Source organism: Pteropus medius, unplaced genomic scaffold (genome assembly GCF_902729225.1).
Source record: "Pteropus medius unplaced genomic scaffold, Ma_sr-lr_union100, whole genome shotgun sequence".
In the NCBI taxonomy this organism is placed as follows: domain Eukaryota; kingdom Metazoa; phylum Chordata; class Mammalia; order Chiroptera; family Pteropodidae; genus Pteropus; species Pteropus medius.
In genome coordinates, this window is record NW_024342475.1 from 109,294 (window position 1) to 129,118 (window position 19,825).

The 19,825-nt window shown below is 52.5% G+C and overlaps 1 protein-coding gene across 2 annotated transcripts; it reads right to left on the reverse strand.

Annotated features, from left to right (window-relative positions):
* Positions 1 to 300: 300 nt before the first annotated feature.
* PHLDB3 (pleckstrin homology like domain family B member 3) lies at positions 301 to 19,562 on the reverse strand. 2 transcript variants are annotated; one of them, XM_039866057.1, is made up of 16 exons: positions 19,411 to 19,562; positions 18,474 to 18,907; positions 17,685 to 17,867; positions 17,313 to 17,450; positions 14,997 to 15,125; positions 14,656 to 14,817; positions 13,617 to 13,727; positions 13,406 to 13,489; positions 12,939 to 13,049; positions 7,247 to 7,346; positions 6,998 to 7,088; positions 6,824 to 6,911; positions 6,448 to 6,504; positions 3,141 to 3,366; positions 2,279 to 2,364; positions 301 to 1,297 (listed from the first exon to the last, which is right to left on the reverse strand). In XM_039866057.1, the coding sequence occupies exons 2-16, from the start codon at positions 18,771 to 18,773 to the stop codon at positions 1,163 to 1,165; spliced, it is 2,001 nt and encodes a 666-aa protein (XP_039721991.1). In that variant the 5' UTR covers positions 18,774 to 18,907; positions 19,411 to 19,562; the 3' UTR covers positions 301 to 1,162. The 2 variants fall into 2 exon arrangements, with proteins under 2 accessions (XP_039721991.1, XP_039721992.1); XM_039866058.1 differs by lacking the exons at positions 301 to 1,297; positions 2,279 to 2,364; positions 3,141 to 3,366 and adding an exon at positions 5,553 to 6,355.
* Between the last annotated feature and the right edge of the window lie 263 nt (positions 19,563 to 19,825).

Below are 19,825 nucleotides of genomic sequence, written 5' to 3' on the forward strand. Positions count from 1 at the left end.
GGCCTCTCGCTGTGCATCAAAAACTCAGTAGTGGCCAAGACAGCCCCCAGCCCTGCCTCCTGGGGCTCCCGCCCAGCACGGGAGACACACTCAACAGCAGTGATGACCCAGAGTGGCCAAGGCCGTTATGAGTGATCAGGGCTAGGCTGGGAAGCCCAGAAGCAGCATGTGACTCAAACAGGTGAATCAAGGAGGGCTTCCTGGAGAAGGAAACATCCAAGACCTAAATGATGAGTAGGAGCCGGTGAAGTAAAGAAAGGTGCCTACGCAAAGGGAACAGTATGTACAAAGACTGAGAGGCAAAAGAGAAGCTTTATTTTTACTTTCATGGAATGATATGTGTCCAGTGGTGCTGGGGACACGGCAGTGACCAGGAGAGCCCTCACTGCTGTGACCAGGCTCTGCCCTCATGGAGCTCCCAGTCTATAAAGACATAGATCCATCACCAGTGATGACCCAGGGCGTTCAGGGATGGGACAGGGGAGCTCAATGGTGGGTGCTCGACTCAGCCCCGGGTAGTCGGGAAGAACTTCCAAACTAAGAGCGAGGGGCCGGCTGGTTACGGGCCGGGCAGAGAGAATAACACGTGCCAAGGCCCGGAGCACAGAAGCATAGGAGCCCCCAGAAATTGCCAAGAGCCCAGTCAAGTAAAAAAAAAGTAGAGGCAGGTGAACCCGCAAACTAAACAACCAAAATTGCCGAAGGCTAAGGATGCATGCCTCCCCACCCCCATCTTCCAGCGGTGACCTTAGACACCACGGCCCTTTTTCTTAAGGAGGAGAGAACCAGTTGTGGGACACTTGGCTCTCAGAGTATCCATAACTCAGATGTCCTGCCTAAGGGCCAAGGGGCCCCACACGCCTGGACTGGAAACCACAGCAACTAGTTTTTCCTTCACGTTTAATTCGGTATCTCAGGAGCACCAATAAATAATTCCTTCCCGCCCCCGCACTCTTCCTCCCGCGCAGGCCTCAGGGGCTGGCTTCCCGGAGCGAGAAGGCACCTGCAGCCCAGGAATGCGTGGCTCAGGCCAGCCGAGCCGCGGTGCCTGCAGAATTCCCGGGAGAGTTCCAAAGGGAGGGCCCCGTCGTTGAGCAATGGGCGGGGCCTCGCATCTGTGGGCGGGGCCCCTCGGGGACGTCCCCCTAAAGGGTGGGGCCACTCAGGGGGCGTGGTTCTCATCAGCCGCAGTCACGATGACGTCCATCCAGATGCGCATGGCCTCGGGGCTCGGCGCCACCATGTAGAAAAGGCGTTCGTAGGTTTTGACGCAGAACGTCAGGCGAGGGTTGGGGCTCTGTTGTAAGCGTTGGAGCGGAGGTGGTTAAGAGAACTCGTAGGTTCGAATCCCAGCCTTGCTACTTAGGCTGCGCGGCACTGGACAAATTAGTTAAACTCTCTGAATCTGTTTCCCCATCTCTCTTTCTAAATAATGCTATCTACCTCATCAAATTAGGAGGATTAAATGAATTAACCCAAGAATGGTCTTAGAATTTTGGGAGCAAGAAGAATTTAAAAGTACTCATGTTCCCTTCCCCCAGCCTCCTTTCTCCTGTTAGAAATTTGAGCATTTAAATTCTCTTCCCTAAAATGTAGGTCTCCGTGGTTTGTAACTGGGGGAAGCTGGTGTCTATAATCCCATCAGGTATTTATTTGCCAAGTCTGAATTCAGTAAGTCCCTTACGTACATCCATGATCTGTCTTTAACCTTCTTAACTTAGGAAATGGGTTGAGGTGTGCCCCTTTTGCAGATGAGAAAACTAAGGCTGGAAAATGGAAGTCACTTTCCTGATGTTCCAACTGGTTGCTCTCCACAGCTCTTTCTAAACACTGTATCAGTTGCCAACATCTAAATTTCTGGCACTGCACTGTTATAAAAGTTCCAATTCCTGAGTCCTCCAGGGAAAAATTAACATAATGTGACATGGGGTCCATTTCCACTTGGCGACTACGGGCAGAAGCTGGAACCATCATCTCCTCTAGATGCTCCCAGGCTGCCCCAGCCCTCACTCTGCCCTCTTCATCCATTCCCAGCTTGGCATCAGAGTTTGCCCAGTTTTCGCTCTAAATCGTTTGCTCTAAGAACAGTAACAGTGTCTGGGAGCCAGAGACTAAGCTCTTAATTTTTGGTCCCTGCAGTGAAATAACCTGTTCATCCCCTGTGATGGATGGAGTGCCCTGACAGTGGGGGCTGTGGGTGGCCCTTCCTGGGAACAAGCTAAGGCTTGACTGAAAGGGGCTCTGACCAGGACAGGGAAGCACCAAGCGGGGGCTTCACCTTGAAGGCACAGCGTAGGTGGTCATAATAGACTTCCTCGATGGCCTGGAAGTAGATGACGCCTTTGAGCTTGGACTCTTCCTTGTCTGATGGAAGGAGGTGAAAGAGAAACAGCCAGTGAGAGGAGTGTGAGTGTGTGTGAGGTGTGTGAGGAGTGTGTGTGTGTGTGAGTGTGTGTGTGTGTATATGTGTGTGTGTGCGTGCGTTTCTGGGTAGGGCTGGGGGCACTAGGCCCAAGTCCCAAAACTGGTTGGGTTAAGGAACATAGTGACAGTCTGAAGGTTGGGAGGTAAGTGAATATTTGTGCTAAATGGGAGACGGGAGTGGAGACCGGACAAGGCTGGGGGATGGGGCTGGAATCTCAGGTTCCCGAATGCCTTGGTCCTTGAGAAGGGAAGGAGAGGTCAGAAGCACTGATTCCTCTAGAGAAAAGGCACCAGAGGCCGGGACTCCTGGGTGTTGGGATGGGGTCCGGCATTGACAACGCCCGTTCTGACGCGTTGTCTAGGAAACGCGTTGTCTCCTGGGTGTCTAGGAAAAGGGAGTCTGGGGGGCTGGAATTACACAAAACTGTTATCCACGTTACTGAGGCGGGCTGAGGGTTTAAGATTCTGGAATTCTAAAGAAGGAAAGGGGTACGGATCTGGACTCCGGGGATTCCAGAGGAAGAGGGAGCTGCGAGCCCAGACTCCTGCGCTGTGGTAAAGGAAGGAGCTAGGGGACCAAACTCCTGGGCCCTGGGGCAAGGGGGCAGTGGGGGCCCGAGAGAGGAGGGAGGGGCCGGGACCTCGGTGACTGGGGAAGGCCTCCCGAGCAGACGCCTCCGGGGTCCTGGGGGCCGCAGCGTGCAGGCCCGGCTTACCCGCGTAGTAGGCCAGGCGGCGGGCCTGGCGGTCAAAGCAGAACCACCGCTTCCTCCAGGTCTTGATGCGACCACCCATCTTCACCAGGGGCCCGCGGCAGAAGCCCCCGGACACATGGACGTGCGGGCAGCTTTCGGGGTTGTGGCCCCAGCGTTCCAGGTGCTGCCGGAGATCCAGGACCCGGGGGCCAGGACAGCAGTGTGGGGGCATGGGTGTGGGCGGGGCCTGGGGGGAAGAGAGGGGGGAGCTGACTACATCGGGTCAGGAAGGGGTCCTGCAGCCTGGGGCCCCCAGGGGAGACGGTCACGGCAGCTCGCACGGAAGGCCTGCCCCAGCCTTTAAAGAGTAATATTAACAATGATGACCATGATAATGAACCTGACAGCTACATTTATTGACTGTAGAACTGGGCAGGCTTTACCAGCATTGACTCCTCGATTCCCCGCCGCCAGCCCTGGGACACTGAGGGCTACTATGCGCCTCATTTTACAGGTGAGCAAAGTGAGGTACAGAGAGATGAAGTGATCTACCCGAGGTCACCCAGAGCTTCTAGGTGGCAGAGCTGAGCCTCGAACTCAGGGCTTCCTGCCCCCAGAGCTCACCCTGGAACAGCAGAGGCATGTCAGAGAGGTGAGGGACTCCAAAGTGGGACCCTCATATACTGCCTCTGTAAAACAGGGACCAAGTAGTAAGTGATCTATAGATGAGAGCACCATTTCTATTATTATTACTGTTGATATTATTCTTGTGATGAAAGTAGCGACTATCACCTGTGTTAAGCCCTGTACAGGTATAATCTGTCTGCTCCCTCAAACTCTCTTGGGGGGTTAAAATAAGTACATCACTACCCCCATTTTACGAGTGTGGAAACCAAGACTCAGAGAAGCTAAGTCACTAGGCCCAAGTCACACAGCCAGAGCCGACTGAGCCAGGACTCACCAGGCAGAAGAGCCATCTCAGGTGGCCTAAGGGGAGAAGAGTTAAAAGCATGGAAGTGTGTACTGCTACCAGGCTCTGCCTGATTGTGCCTACTCTTCCTGAATGATCCCTGCAAAGAATGGCGCGACCCGCGGTCAGGGGCTCGGAGCAGCACGCCTCAGTCACTCCGGGGGGGGCCTGGGGCGGGGGCAAGGTTCCGCACGTCCAACGGGCTCCTGGGGACACCGATGCCGTTGGTCTATGGACCTCACTTTGAATACTGAGGGCTGAGAAGACTGAAGCGAAGCCAGAGCAAGAAGGAATGAGGAACAGACTCACTGGATGGAGGCAGGGGACAGTGGGGAGGAGGCAAAGGGTCGGGGTGGATGAGGTGGAGCAGGGGGAATGCACGAGACGGGCAGGGACAGGTAAGAGGACACCCACTGGGGCCTGGAATCATATGAGTCATCTTGCCAAATCCATAGTAATACTACTGATCACCAGCGTGTATGCAAAGTTCCCCAGTGAGCCTGGCACCATGCCCAGCGATCACAGCGATCTCATTTCCTCTCCCAAACCACCACTGTTGTCCCCATTTGACAGATGAGGACATTGAAAGCTCCTAGAGAGGAAGTGACTCACCAAGGTCACCCAGGTAGGACATGACGGAGCTGGGCCGATCAGAGAGAGCAAGGTTGGGCTCGGGACTCTCAGCCCCACCCCTGCCCACCCATGTCACCCCCACGGAACCCCTGCCTCTCGCCAGAGCCTGTTTCCCTGCACTGAAACTGGGGGTTATCACGACACCCTCCTCACGGGGCTGCTTCAAGGACAAGTTCACTGTCGTCAAGCTCTCCAGCCTAGCATCCACTTCCAGGTGCAAACCCCAGAGCCACACTTGCTCATGAGCATGAGAAGGCAGACTGGGGTGTAGCACTGCACACACCAGGGACTGTTTAATAAATGATGAGCCTAGCAAGCAGGACGCCTTCATTTTTAATGAGCCAGAACTCAGGCTTGACAACTCAGAGGCTCCAGCACCCTCCCTGCCTTACTCAAGTCCCTGGCTCTTAGCAGCACCTGACCCGCACCTTTTCTCACTTATTGATGCTCCCTTTTGTCCCTCTCCCCCACTAAACGCCAGCTTCCCGGAGGGCTGGGAGGGTGGGGATTGTCATTTTGCTCACTGCAGTAACCAGGAGCCACCACACAGTAAGCACCCCATAAATATAGGCTGACATGAATACGAAGAGGACAGATGGTTGGGAAAACAAAAAGCAGGTTGGGAACGATGTGCTTGTTTCCAGGAAAAGATAAATTCACAAAGTATGATTAGATCAGTGCACCTGGAAAAGTATAAAAAGATCCGAAGGGTCCTTAACAACAGAAAACAGCTGCGCCTCCACAGGTGCAATGGGGAGGGCTCAAGGCGACCTTCACTTTGCCCATACTGTCACTGTCGTGCTCTTTACAATGAAAATGCAGGCAAGCTATTAGCGGAGGTAAAAATGAGTTTAATATGGAGCCATCAGCTAAATCCGGAATGTGAGAAACTCTACGGGATAAACTGACTCGATTTTTTTCCATGAAAAAATAGCATTAAAAAAAAAAAATGGAAAAGAGGGAGCACGCAATGTCAGAGATTTAAGAGATATTTTAACCAAATACATTGTGTGCACTTTGGCCACAAAGTCACAGTCAAATGACCAATCATAAAGAGACATTTTGGAGACAGTTAGGGGAATGTGACTGTGGACCACGTGTTATGATGTTATAGAATTATTAATAGTCTGATACGGTATGACAGCAGGATTTTTATGTTAAAAAGTACTTAACTACTGGAGATACATAGTGAGGTATGGACGAAATGATACGATAGCTGTAATTGGTTTAAAATATTCCACTGCAGAGTAGGAAGTGGGTCTGGGGTCAGTAAGACAAAACTGGCAACTAAAACGAGATTCGAGACTGATAAACGCTGAGGCTGCGTGGCGGGCACATTGGGGATTATTAATCTATTCCTTCTACCACGGCATATGCTCGAATAGCTCTATAATAAAAAGTTTTTTAAGAGAAACAAAAATAGATAAATAAAACAAAATTTTCGGTGATTTTTTAAAAGCCACAGGATGTAGCTGCCCTCAGTTTTCAGTAACTGCTGACATTGTCTCCCACTCGCAGAAGAGGAAACTGAGGCGCAGAGAAGTGGAGCATGTCACCGAAGACCACAGTAAGAACGAACACCAGGTTTTTTGTTTACCTTCCCTTGGCGAGCCCGGCACACTTTTCTGTGCCACTGGAGGAGAGGAAAGGGTGAGATGAGAAAGGGCAGAGGCCAGGGGTGAAACAGAGCAGGGCAGGGGGGTTGAGGGCAGGGGCAGGACTGACCATGATGGCAGGAACAGCGGGGCCTGAGGAACCTTCTGTGCTCCTTCTTGTCCCTTCCTGTGGATTCAGGATGGAATCATGAGGATGATGTTAACCAGTGAGATGTGGGGAAAATGTACTGGCCTCCTGGCCTGAGGAAGGAGGGGCGGGGCCTGAGGGAAGAGGGAGCTGGAGGACTGGACTCCTGGGTCTGGGGAGGAGGGGCTGGGAAATGAGGGACAGGGGCCAGGACCCCTGGGCCTGAGGGAGGAGGGGCTGGAGGTCTGGACTCCCAGGTCTGAGGAGGAGGGTCTGGGGACTGGACTCCTGGGCCTGAGGGAGGAGGGGGCTGGGGGCCTGGACTCCTGCTCTGAGGGAAGAAGACCTGGGGTCTCACCCTGGCCTTAAGCAGCCGCTCCCGCTCAGCCACAGCCTGCTGCAGGAGCCGCTCCATGCGGGCGATGTCTGGGTGGACGGCCCCACAGCTGGGAGGAGGGAACAGTGATTAGGGCAGGTTTTCAGTGGCCCAGCCTCCTCCCCGCATCTTCCCATCTTCTCCCTGATGTCTCACCTATTTCCGGAGCCACAGTTCAGCAGCTGATAGAGGGGGTGTCTCTCAGAGTCTCCTGCTGCTGGTGGGAGGGCCGAGGCCTCCAGGGGTCCTGGGCGAGAAGCAGTAGGGCTAGCGGTGGGATTCTCCTTTGCCCCAGCCCCTCCACTTCTCCCTAACAGGCATCCATGCCAGGTCCCCCCATCCTGTGATGCAGGAAGGGTGGTCATGGGGGAAGAGAGTGGGTGGGGGGGATTGGAGGGTCCTCACCAGTACAATGGAGGGACAGAGGTCGGGGGGATCCCCTCTGGCTCAGTCTCTCTCCCCTCTTCCTGGACAGGCTTCCAGTCCTCTGGAGGCCGATGGAGCCCTGAAAACACACAAGAAGTTCAATCTCAACTGGAAGTCAGAGAACTGCCAAGTAAAACCACTATCTAATTGGCACAGATCTAAAAGCTACTATAAACATGATGCCGAGCGAAAGCAGCCAGTCACAGAGGAGCACACGGTGAAACGTCCAGAACGGGCAAATCGAGAGACAGGAAGTAGACTGGTGGTTGCCAGGGGCTGCGGGGAGAGGGGGAGCTGAGGGGTGATGGCTAAAGGAAACAGGGTGTTGGGGGGTAATGAACATGCTCTAAAACTGTGGTGATAGTTACACAACTCTGTGAATACACTAAAGACAATGAACTGTACACTTTAAACAGGGAATTGGATGGTATGTGAATTATAAACTGATTTTTAAATAAAGCCCTCTTTATTCGTGGTGGAGATGTGGGAAATCCAGACACTGTCCCACAAAGCCAGGGTGTGGGGGGTTCTATTGGAACAAACTTTAGAGAGGCCAATTTTGCTTTTTTTTTTTTTTTAATGACAAATGCAAAAACTTTTGAGCACCAATTCCACCTGTAGGGCTGTATCTTATAGATACACTCATACCTGTGCAAAAGTACCTGAGTTCAAGGTTATTCCTCACAGAAGCCTGGAGATCACCTAAGTGCCCATCGGAAGGGAGCAGAGTAAATAAACCAGGGATCATCCACACCATGGGAAATTCTGCAGCATATACAGTAAAAGGAGGAGGATGTTCTTTCTATCCAAGAGGAAAATAATCTCCAAGATAAAAGGAAGTACAGAATAATAAAGCAAGTGTGAAGAATATACTACCTCCGCATAAAAAGAAGGGCAGAGTATACACATGACAGACTGTATAAACACAGACTATCTCTGGGAAGACACAAGAAATTGGTCACCCTGGCCACCCCCAGCAGACGAAGCAAATGGACAGAAATAATGGTGGAGGAGTCTTTCCTCTGAACATCCTCCCAGACCATTTAAACTTTGAATGAGGAAAATGTTAGCATTTTAAAAAATAAACATGACAACTAAATGCCACCTGGACCAGAAAAAAAATATATTTTTTGCTAGAAAACATCAGTGGGAAAACTGACAAAATATGAATAAGATCTGTGGGTTTTAATAGTATTATCTCAATGTCAGTTTCCTGAATTTGATCACTGCATTATGTAAGAGAATACTCTTGACCTTAGCTAATAAATGTAGAAGTAATTAGGGGTAAAAGGGAATCACGCATCGGAAAAGAATAATTAAGCATGTGTGTGTGTGTGTGTGTGTGTGTACAGACATAGAGACAGAGAAAGAATAATATAGTCAAACGTGTAAAATGTTAATTACAGAACCCGAATGACAGCTATTCGAGAATTCTTTCTACCATTTTTGCCAATTTTCTATACGTCTTGAATTATTTCAAAATAAAGTTACCAAAAAATAAAAATAAGCTTATTTGAGAGTAATAGAGAAATAAAACCGAAATCATTTTTAAAAGAAAAACAGCAATAGCTCTGCATGGATAATAAAAAATAATTTTTAAAAAGTTGCATAATTCGAGCATCGCTAAGGTTACTCACTGATGTAGATTATAGCTCATCAGATATATTTAATTCATGAGTTAATAATAAGAGTAAAGGAAAAATCGACTTGGTTACCTCAGGAGGATGCAAGAGAACCAATTCGATTTTGAAGGCAGGTGAATAAAATAAAACCGACAAGCATTTTCACTGTATTTCCTGCAGAAATCATACCCAAATAGTAAACAAAAGCAAGTCCTCTTAATAGCAATATCTCAATCAGTAAATGGAGAAAGGATGACAGCCTGGAATTCTACGACCTGCGACCCCTAAAGCATCAGTGGATCTAGATGCCGATGCCACTAAGAAAGAAACAGACACCGCCCCAGGAAGACTTGCAAAATGCTGAAGCTGCATGTGCTCAGGCCCGGACATCCAACTTTACAGGAAATAAAGAGGCCAAGGAGGTGACGATGACCCCCACAGATGTAATCAGCAAACCCAGCCTGGGAATCTCTACAGACAACCATCTAATTTCTTCACCAGATAAATTGCAATGAGGACAAAAAAAGAAATGGAGGGGAAGTCTTTAGACTAAAGGAGACTTAAAGCGTATAGCCACACACGCACAACTAAACTGCAGTGCACGTGGATAGATACTTAACCGACAGGCTAGTGGTTATTCTCAGGGGGCAGCGGGGCACGGGGGCACGTCGGGTGGTCATTGAGGGGGGTTGGGGTGAGCTTCTATCGGTGGCTCCCAGGTCTATCTCTTAACACAGGTGGCAGTTACTGGAGTGTTCCCACGTAAATAATTAAGCTGTGCGTGTGTTTGATGTCATTTCCTATACTTGTGTCATTTTTAATAATATAAGTTTTAAGAAATAAGAACCAATATTCACCAAGTGCTCCTTAAGCACCTCGCAGTGCACCTGGCCCTCTGCAGACCCAGTTAAGCTCCTGAACACCCTGAGAATTGGGAAAGTTCTGCTCCCCTTCACAGGGAGGAGACCAAGCCCCGATTCCTGTTCTTTCTGTCAATCAACCGATATTCCCAGCACCTCCTGAGAGAGACCTGAGACCTTGGCACCGAGGAAACGAGTGCGCAAGATGGACCCACGCCTGGTCTGCACGGCGCTTATGCTGTAGGAACTGCATAAGCCATCGTACGAATAAAGGTATCATTAAAAATTGTTGGGAGCAAAGAGAATAGGATGTTATCGAAGAGGATGAACCTCCAACGGGAAGACCAGGGACAGCCTGTGGACACTGACCCTAAGGCCCAAGGGTAAGAGCTGGCCAGGGAGGACTGCGGGGAACGAGGTACCAGGTAGAAGGGTCAGCAAGTGCAAAGGCCCTGAGGCAGGAATGAACGTGGCTTGTTGGCAGGTCAGTGCTCCTGCAGCTGAGCAGCGAGAGTGTGTGGGTGAGTGGCGAGAGGTGGCCAGGGGCCGGATCACGCCGGGCAGGTGGGCCACGGTGAGGAGACCTGGGGCCACTGAAGGCTTCTGGTAGAGAGGACTGAAGCGGGAGGGATCAAGATCACTCTGGCTGTTGTGTGGGGAACAGATCGTTGGGAGCCAAAAAATAAGATGGAGACATCAGTGAGGAAGCTGGTATATGGTCACAAAAAACAGAGATGCGGGTGAGAGTAGATGGAAAAAGAATGATACTAATTATGACAGTACTAATCATTGTAATTACCATCAGAGTACCAGCAGCCCATACTCACTGAGCACCTACTATGTGCCAGGCACCCCACTAAGCACTTTAACTATTAACCAGTGAGTGCTGTTATTGTTCTCATTTTGCAAGTAAGGAGACTGAGGAACAGTGAGGTGTCAAAGTTCCGCCAGCTGGGAAGTGGCAGGACAGGTAGGTGACTGAACACGTGATCCTGGAAAAGACGACGAGAAGCTGAAGATTCAGTAGGACTTGGAGAGAGAGAGAAGGGACAAGGAGGAACAAGTTGTCGACTTATGCACTCATTCGGCCACTTGTTTATGTTTATCTGGCTGAGTAAATCCATACTCCCTACACTCTCCTGCGGGGGCCCGATGCTCCCTCTGAAGCAGCGCTGACCATGCTGCCCGCTTGGACTCTCAAGGACTCCAAGAAGACCTTGTCTCCTGAAAGGCGCAGGCAGACTTGGTTTAGACCTAGCGCTGCCACTTACTGGGTGTGTGACTTTGGCAGGTCATTTCTCTTCTCGACTAGACTCCCCGTCTGTAAAGTGGGTGACGGCCCGCCACCCTGCCGTGGATGATGCAAGGATTAAATGAGTGACCTCGTGCAAAGGCCTGGTCCAGCCTGCCAGGTGACACCCAGGTGCAAGGTGGGTATGAGATCCACATCGGTGGGGACAGGGTCCACCTGGCCTTAGAAGCCCCGTGTCCACAGGAGCCACTAACTCAGGTAACAGCTCCATAGGAATGGACAAGCCATCCTACCAAGTATTTAAAGATAAGCGACTTCCTTATAAGGGTTATAATTACTGTAAGTAGGGTTGCCTGGCAACCCAGCTGCCACTCTACCTTTAACAGGCTTCCAGGGAACCAGCTAGAAAGTTAATTTCCCAGACAGAAGATCTGCTCACCCTTTACCCAGATAATAATAGGAACTATTTTTGTGGGTTCTTCTGAGCAAAAAATGAAATGACATATTTTCATTGTATAATTTCACAACTATATCATACATATTCACTAATTATATATTCATAAATTATACAATGTATACTTGAATACATGTAATTTCATGCATATAGATATTATATGCATAATATATATATTAGGCTGAACCATGTCAGGTTGCCAGTATTTGACTGTTTCTCACCTCTAAATAATAGCAATTCCATACGGTTCTAAGTGATAAAAAGAGTTTGAGCAAACCCTGGCCTGCATTAAGTACTCAAAAATGATTATAGTATCAATTAATAAGAAAGAATATAATACATTGCATATTATATTACATGTTATATGTGATATATGTGTTGGACAATATAATAATAATATTAAGTTATGTTATTACTGTGTGTACAAAGACAGATGTGCATCTTCATAACTGCATTGCTTAAACCGCAAAAAACTCAAATGGCCATCCACAGAGGGAGGTCCGGCTCAATGGCCCTGTGTAGCATTGTGTCCACACAGAAGCCCAGAGCGGTTGGGAGCACAGGCTGTGAAAACAGACTGCCTGGGTTCAAATCCCAGCTCTGCCACATACAAGCCAGTTAAGCAACTTCACCTCTCTGCCTCAGTTTCTTCACCTACGAAATAGAGGTAAGAATCTAGCACACAGAGTTGTTGCGAAGACTGAATGAATGAACCGTGTGAAGCATTTAAAACAGTGCCTGGCACACTACAAAGACTCAGTAAATATTATTTGTCATCAGTATTACTGTTATTGTGTATATTATTACTATAGAGTCATTCAAAATTATGAGGCAGCTCTGAATATATCAATGGAAAACAATCTCCACGACAGAGTGACAAGTTAGAAAATAAAAGCCAACTCGTAGCTAATATACCCATTTTTGCAAAAACAGTTCCACGATCTAACAAGAGCTACCAATTTCTGAGCGCTTCTCCCCATCTGCACAACTAAAACAAAACTTTTTTATCTAATACGGACCCCTACCTCATGCACAGCACTCTGCCATTGTCTACCCTATCTCATTAAAAAAAACATTAGTAACGACCCATTCAATGAAAGCTTTTAACTCATTAGTAAGCTGGGACCCCTAGTTTTCAGAAGATCCGGAAAGGGTACTCAGTAATCAAGTTGTCCTGCTTCTAGGGAGTGGGCCATGGGCGGGGTGGAGGGGGGCATGGCTGCGGGGGAGGTCTTCTTATCAATTATCCCTGTTTGGTGGCTTCTGAGACTTGTTCCCAGGGGAACGTGCTCCCATTTCTTCAGGGGAGGGTCGAGGGGTGAAGCAGATGAAAGAAAAAATAATAATAATAAAGCCGGAGCTTTAAGATAAAAATAAAAATACCCTTGGATCAACCTTCCCTCAGCCCCATGCTCCCCACAGCACAGAGAGCCACGGTGGGAGCTCTGGAGACGTGGTGACAGTGAGACGGTGGGGGAGGCACCTGGAGGGAGCTGTGCACAGAGAAGAGGCAGGAGGAGGTGGAGGCGGCCGTGTGGGCAGCAGGGTCCTGCAGCACCAGCAACTGGCGGTCTGTCTTCTGGGTGAACAGGAGCTGCGGGAGACAGGTGAAGGTTAACGGGAGCGGGAAGGATCGCAGAGAACCCACTAGTTCCCAGATGCTCTGGCCCTTGGCTCCGGTGCCAGCCCATTTCTCAGATGGGAAAACAAAGGCTCAAGGTCACGAGAGAGCTGGAATGTGGTCTTAGTGTCCAGTCGCCCAGCACAAGCGAAGACTGTGGGCAGTGACGGCTGGTTCCCTGAGGAGGAGCTGGGGGCCTAAACTCCTGGGTCCTGAGGATTAAAGGGCTTAGAGGCTGAAGATCCTGGATCCCAAGGGAGAAGGTGTCTAAGGGCTTGGATGCGGGAGCCTGAGGGAGGAGGGGCCGACAGGTGCACGAAAGCCCATACTTTAGTGAGGGTCTGGGTGGGATCCGAGAACTCTCCATCAGTGCTTCCCTGAAGGCGGTTAAGCTGCAGCAGCCGGCTCCGTTCCTAGGGGAAGGCAAGGCATCACAGAGGCCATCCGGCCGCTTCCCCGATTCCAGGAGGTGTCTGGGCAGCAGGGCGGGCGATGGCACACCCCAGGGGGAGGAAGACTTTGGGACAGAGGAGAATTTACCTGCGTCAGGGCCTGAAGGGCCTCCTCCTTCTTCCGGCTCAGCCCCCGGCTCTCAGCTGCCATCTGTTCCCCCAGGGACTTGAGCTGCTCTTCCAAGACCTGGATCCGGCGCTACAGGGCACCCCCAGAGCCCTGGTTACTCAGCTGCCCCAGGGTCCCCAACTGGCTCCCACAGAACCAGCTGGGGGTGTGCTCCGTCCCACAACAGAGACCCCAAGACCTGGGTGCCTGGGAGGGGCTGGGGGACCCAGAGTTAAGCTCCCTTTTGGCGGTCTAGGAGAGTCCTGGGGTGGGTTGTAGGGGATGGAGTATTCGAGATCCAGGGACACAGACCCAGAGAGAGTCGCCGAGAACAGAGAGAGAGAAAGGGACAGACAGTCAAACCAGAACAGATACAGAAAAGAAGGACCTAGGCAGATCTCGATGGACAGCAAACAACACAGAAACAGAACAGACAGACAGAAACTGTGAGACAGAGGAAAGGAAAAGACAGAGCGATGGGAAAAAGCGCCAGAAATAGAGATAGAGAAAGGAGACCCACCTCAGCGCTTCCTAATCTACAAGTGTGGGAAGCTTCGTGTTAAATATAGCGAAAACCTGTCACTTTTTCCAGCAGGCTTCGAAAGACCTTGAATGTGAAGCTCCCACAAAGGGTTTGTGGGAGCACCTTTTGGACTAGGGTTTGAGAGGCATACAGTGTCATGATGAAGACTGAGTCGGTTCAAATCCCAGCTCTATCCGTTAAAAACTAAGTGGCCTTGGAAAAGATTATGCGAGTACCTTGCATTTCAATTTCTTCATTTACAAAACGGGAAAAAAACTAAGACGTGTCTCCTGGGACGGCTGTCAGGATTCAATGAGTGAACGCCCATGAAACGTTTAAGGCTGCGCCTGGCACATAGTGACCGCTCGATAAACGTCAGCTGTGACTCCCAGGAACACGATGCAGGTAGGAAATAAGGACAGAGAAAGGGCCGGACGTGGAGCGGAAAAGACAGTGGGCGACGCGAGGGAGGCGGGCGAGCCCAGCCAGGCTCACCTTGTGCTGCGCCATGCTCGCCTGCAGTTCCTGGACCCTGGGGTCCGGGACCCGAGCCCCAGGGCTGTCCCGATCCTCCTCCTCCCGCCGGCTCTCCCGCTCCAGCTGCTGGAACTCCAGGTCCTCGTAGGCACGCTGGGCCACATCCAGCTGTTCCTTCACCTGCGGGCAGACGTGCAAAAGGGCTGGAGGCTTGAACCCTTAGGGCTCAGAGGGGTCAGGGGCTGGGGGCCAGGACTCCTCCTCGTCAACGGAGGAGGAGGCGCCAAGGACCTGCACTGGAGTCCTAGGGGTTAGGGGACTGAAGGCCTGGACTTCTGGGTCCTGAGCTGCATCCTCACCTCCTGCACCCCCTGTAGAAGCTGCTCGTGCTGGTCCTCTGGCTGTGAGCTGAGCTGCCCCTGGGCCTCGCGGAGCCTCCGGCGGAGACGCTCCACACGATCCCGCTCCTGGCTCAGCCGCCTCTGCTCCTGAAAGAACAGCCAGGCTCTTAGCATCCACCTGAGCGCAGGGACAGAAACAGAGGCCAGCAAGGGCCAGGCCAGCCAGACCTCAAACCCCTCCCTGCCTGGGGTATGGGCTGCATGAGGACAGGGACCCTGGGTGTCTGGCTCACTCTTGTCCTGGCCTGCTCAGAGTAGGTGGCAGGTAAACAGTCCAAGAAATGAATGAATGCAAAACATATCCATGCTGGGTGATTGGTATTGGGGATCCAGATGCGGGGGTGGTCACACCTGGGTCCTGGGTTCCAGGTGGGAACATAGTCAGCTACAGCCTGGGGACAATCGAGGCAGCAAAACACAGAAATTACAGGAACCCAGAGTGGGGAGCAATTTCTACTAGAGCAATTCGAGGTTTCCTGGATGTTAGGATTTTGAAGTGAGTATTTAGACCTAGGAAGCTAGAAGGGGCTGGAAGGGCATTTTGGGCAGAGGGAACATCATGAAGTTAAAAAGTACGGGAAGTCTAGGGGGCAAACTCTTGTCGAGGAGGAAGATGTGACGGAGGAAAGAGATGGGGGGCACGCGGGAGATGACAGTGGAAAGGTGGGCACAGCCCGTGTTGGGTGTGGTGAGCAGGCTGAGGAGCCCTCACCCTGGGGCAAGAGGGAGCCACAGAAGGACTGAAAAGATGGAGTAGGAGCTGGGTGTGGAATCATCCCTCTGGCAGAGGGGTTACAGGAGACCAGCTCCTACATGAGTCCTCCAAACAGTAAGGACGAGACCTAAATGAGGCCTGGGCAGTGGCGATGCACAGAGAATAGACTAGAGAGAAAGGATCAGGGAGCGGAAAGAACAGGACATGTTGACTGACAGGCTTGGGTGTGAGCTTGGGAGGTGTACAGAGCAAGGTCCAGGACTCTGGCCTGGTGACAAAAGGGAGGGAGAGATAGGGACAATGTAGAAAAAGGAGTTGCTGAGGTCAGCTTTGGTTACGGTACATGAGAAGAGCCTGGATTCCTGGGTCTGGGGAAGGAGGGGGCCGGGGGCCTGGATTCCTGGGTCTGCAGGGGGGAGGGGCTGGGGGCCCAGATTCCTAAATCCTGAGGGAGGAGCCAGTATCCTAAGAAACAGGACAGAGAGGTCTAGATTATAGGAGAAAAATCATGGCTGGGAGAAATATAGACTCTTTGAGGGTAAATGAGGACCGAGGACCCAGTACCCGGCCCAAGGCAAAACCAACACACAAGATGAGGGCGAAGAGAAAAATGAATAGAATGACAAAGTTACCGTTTTCTAACCTATAATGTTAACTGATCCAAGCAGTAATCACCAATGGATGTTAAATCCTGTAGGTGAACAATTATTACGGAGGGATCAGTGTGACCTCACTGAGGTCTGGACAACCAGACATGACAACCCCTGACATGGCACACGGGAAGCACGGGGCACATCTGAATCCGATCCAGCCTGTACATCTAACCCACCACCTGCTTGCAGGAAGAGGAACAAGTCAAAGGACACGAGCCACCAGACCACAGGACAGAAGACTTGTTTTGTCCAATAAATACTATGGGAAAACAGCGGGCGGGGACTATTAGAGGTTAAACAACGTGCACAAGGCATTTCCACCAATTACAATCTACTGGCCTTTTGGGGACCTGATTCAAATGGCCAACTGTTAACTGGTGTTTTTGAGACAATCTGGGAAACATGAAAACTGGAAATAAGACGATATTAAGAACTTATTAATTCTTAAGGTGTGAAAATGAAATGGTGATCATATTTTTAAAGAGGAATTACTATCTATAAGATAAGAACTTAAGTGTTTTAAAAACAATATGATGTCTGGGATGGGTTTTTAAAACTAGGACAGGGAATCGAATTGGGGATATGAAACAGAAATCAAAGATTAATCACTACGGAGACTAGGAATTGGCAGCTGACCAACTCTTCTATTTTTGTTGACTTTTTCACAGTATGACATTAAAAGAGCAGAGAGAGGGGCAGAGGAAGAGGCTCCAGTGAGTCAGGCCCCAAAACTACAGTCAGGGAGGGAGGAGGAAAATCTGCCCATCACCGTCCCCCATCCCGACTTAGGTAACCCCATTTGGGGAACAAGGACAACCCCGGGGCCCTGGTTCCAGGGGCCCCACCTGAAATCTCTCTCAGAGAAGGAAGGAAGCCGGTGATGAAGACCCAGCAGGACAGACAAACCTGCTCCCGCTGCTCCCGGCCGGCCTGCTCCGTGTCCACCCGCTGCTCCAGCAGCTCCCTAAGCTGCTCCTCCTCCCGCCGAGCGGCCACTCGCTCCCCAGCCAGCTCACCCCGCAGCAGGGCCACCTCCACCTCCATCTGCGGAGAGAATGCAAGGGCTGGGGCCCAGAGGTCTGGATCTGGGGAAGGAGGGGATTGGGGGCTCGGACCGCGGGTCTGAGGGTGGGACCTGGGATCCTGAACTCCAGAATTCGAGGGAGGACGGAGCTGGAGGCCTAGAGTTGGAGCCAGAAGGAGGAAAGGACTGGGAGCCTAGCCTTGCGGGTTCCCCGTAAGTCGGGTTTAGACTTCCCAACAGGTCTGCAGCCTCACCTCGATCCTCAGCTCCTTCCTCTGGCGCTGCAGCTCCTTCACTCGCTGCTCCATGAGGGCCACTCGTGTCAGGGCCTCCAGCTGCTGCCCTCGAAGCCGCTGTGCCGCCCCTCTCACGCCCTCCCTGGACGCGGTAAGTGTGGGGGTCGTGGCCGGGACCTGTACGGGAGGCGGGGCCTCCCCCTGAGATTGGAGGGGGCGTGGTCAAGTGGAGCGGCCTCGCCTCCCTGCAGTCGCTAAATAGATATTCCTCACCCGAAACCCCCGAGGGGGATCTGCGTCCGCCTAACTCAACCACCACGCTTTCATTCGAGTGCAGGGAGTGGCCTAACTCTAACAACAGGCTCTGTTATTCAAGTTTGGGGAGGGTGTCAGTCCGGTGACCACCCGGCCCCTGGAGGAGGAGGGGCTCGTCGTCCCGGGAGAGGGTCCTGAACTAGCTCAGGGAAGGCGTTTTCTTTTTCTAACCAGGTCCCACTCTCTGAGCGTCACGTCCTCATAGGCTCTGGATCGCTCCCTCTCCCCAGGTCTCTTGAGTCTTTCCCCGTTTCTCTCGGCTTCGTTTCTTCCACGCAGTATCTGTCTTGTCTCTGAATTGCTCTTTCCCCCTCGGAATATCTCCCTCTCTCAAGGTTTCTGTCTCTATTTCGGTTTCTCTGAGCATCTCTGGACCGTTTGGGGGTTTATGGCTGTGTCTCCAGCCCCATCTCTCTAGGTCTCTGGCTCTTCTAGGTCTTTGTCTCCCAGTCTCCCTGTCTCTGGGTCTCTGTCTACCTGGTCTCTCCGTACCTGGCTCTCGATGTCTCTGTAACCGCTCCGGGTCCCCCCGTGGTTCCCGCCCTCCGGGTCCCTCCCCGCGTCGCGGCTGCTCTCGGTGCTGCTGCCTTCTCCCACTTCTTCCTCTTCTTCCGCCTGCTGCTCAGCTCCTCCGGCGCTCGGAAGCTCCGCGGGGGCCTCGGGCGCCTCTCGCTTGCGGGAGTCCTCGGGGTGCTCCCTGGGCTGGGCGGCCCCTTGGGGCTGAACCTCCGCATCGCACTCTGGGACCCGCGGCGGCGGGGTCCCCGGGACGGGGCTGCTAGGCGTCCCCATGGCCTCGGCGCGCTCTGCGGGGGGGGCGGACCCGGCGTTCCGGAGGCGGGGCCTGACGGCGTGGGGCGTGGCTCGGGGCGCGCGAGCGCTCCACCCGATTGCTCGGGCGCGTGGAGTCCTCCGGGAGGCGGGGCCTGAGGGTTCAAAGGACGGGAATGAGCATCTCGGGGGCGTGGCCTGGAGTTTGTAGGGGCGGGGTTCGATAGCTCCTAGGACGCCACGCCCTCAGAGGCGGGACCGAAATGAGTCCGGGGTCCTAGCACGCCCCCTACTGGCTTCTCCTTCCCACCCAGTGTGGCGCCCTGTATCCTCCCAGCGGACCCCACAATCCCTGGACCACCTTAGAGCGACCCCATCACCTTCTTCCTTAGGGACTCAGGAGTCCGGACTCCCGCCCCCTGCTTCCTGGAGCCGGGTAGACTTGGCTCCTACCCCAATGTAAGGAGTAGCGCCCATGCTGCCTCATCCGGGGACCCAGGGATCGGGGCTCCCAGTGTCCCTCTCTGGGCAAAACAGGAGTCTGAGTCCTCTGCTCCTCCTGAGAGCTAGATTCTCGAACTCTAGGCTCCTTCTTCCCCGAGGACCCAGAAGACCGAGTCTCCATCCCCCTCCTCCCCCGCAGCCCCGGCCTCCTCACCCGCTCAGGCTTCTGTGAGCTCCCTTCTGCGCCGTGGGCGCTGTCGTTACTGCCTCCGAGACGGATAGGTAGCTGGGGAAGAGGGAGGAGAGAGGCTGCCCTGTCCCCCTCCCCAGCAGCCCGGAAGTGGAGGGGGGTACAACAGGTCCGACAGCTCCGGAGGGAGGAGGGAGCGACCAGCTTGCCCCGCCCGCAGCTGCGGCATCTGGCCATCCTGGCCCCACTGGCCCCACCCTCGGAAAACTCAGCATCGCGACCCCCGCTTTGGCTCCAGCGACCCCATTCCTGCCCCTTGGAGGGCCAGGTGTGTCTGGTCACCTATGTATAAGCGCCTTCCTGATGCCCAGACCCTAAGAGTCTTGAAAGGAAGAGGGGAATGGAGATAGGGGCCTCTCTCCTTTAATGAGCCCTTTAG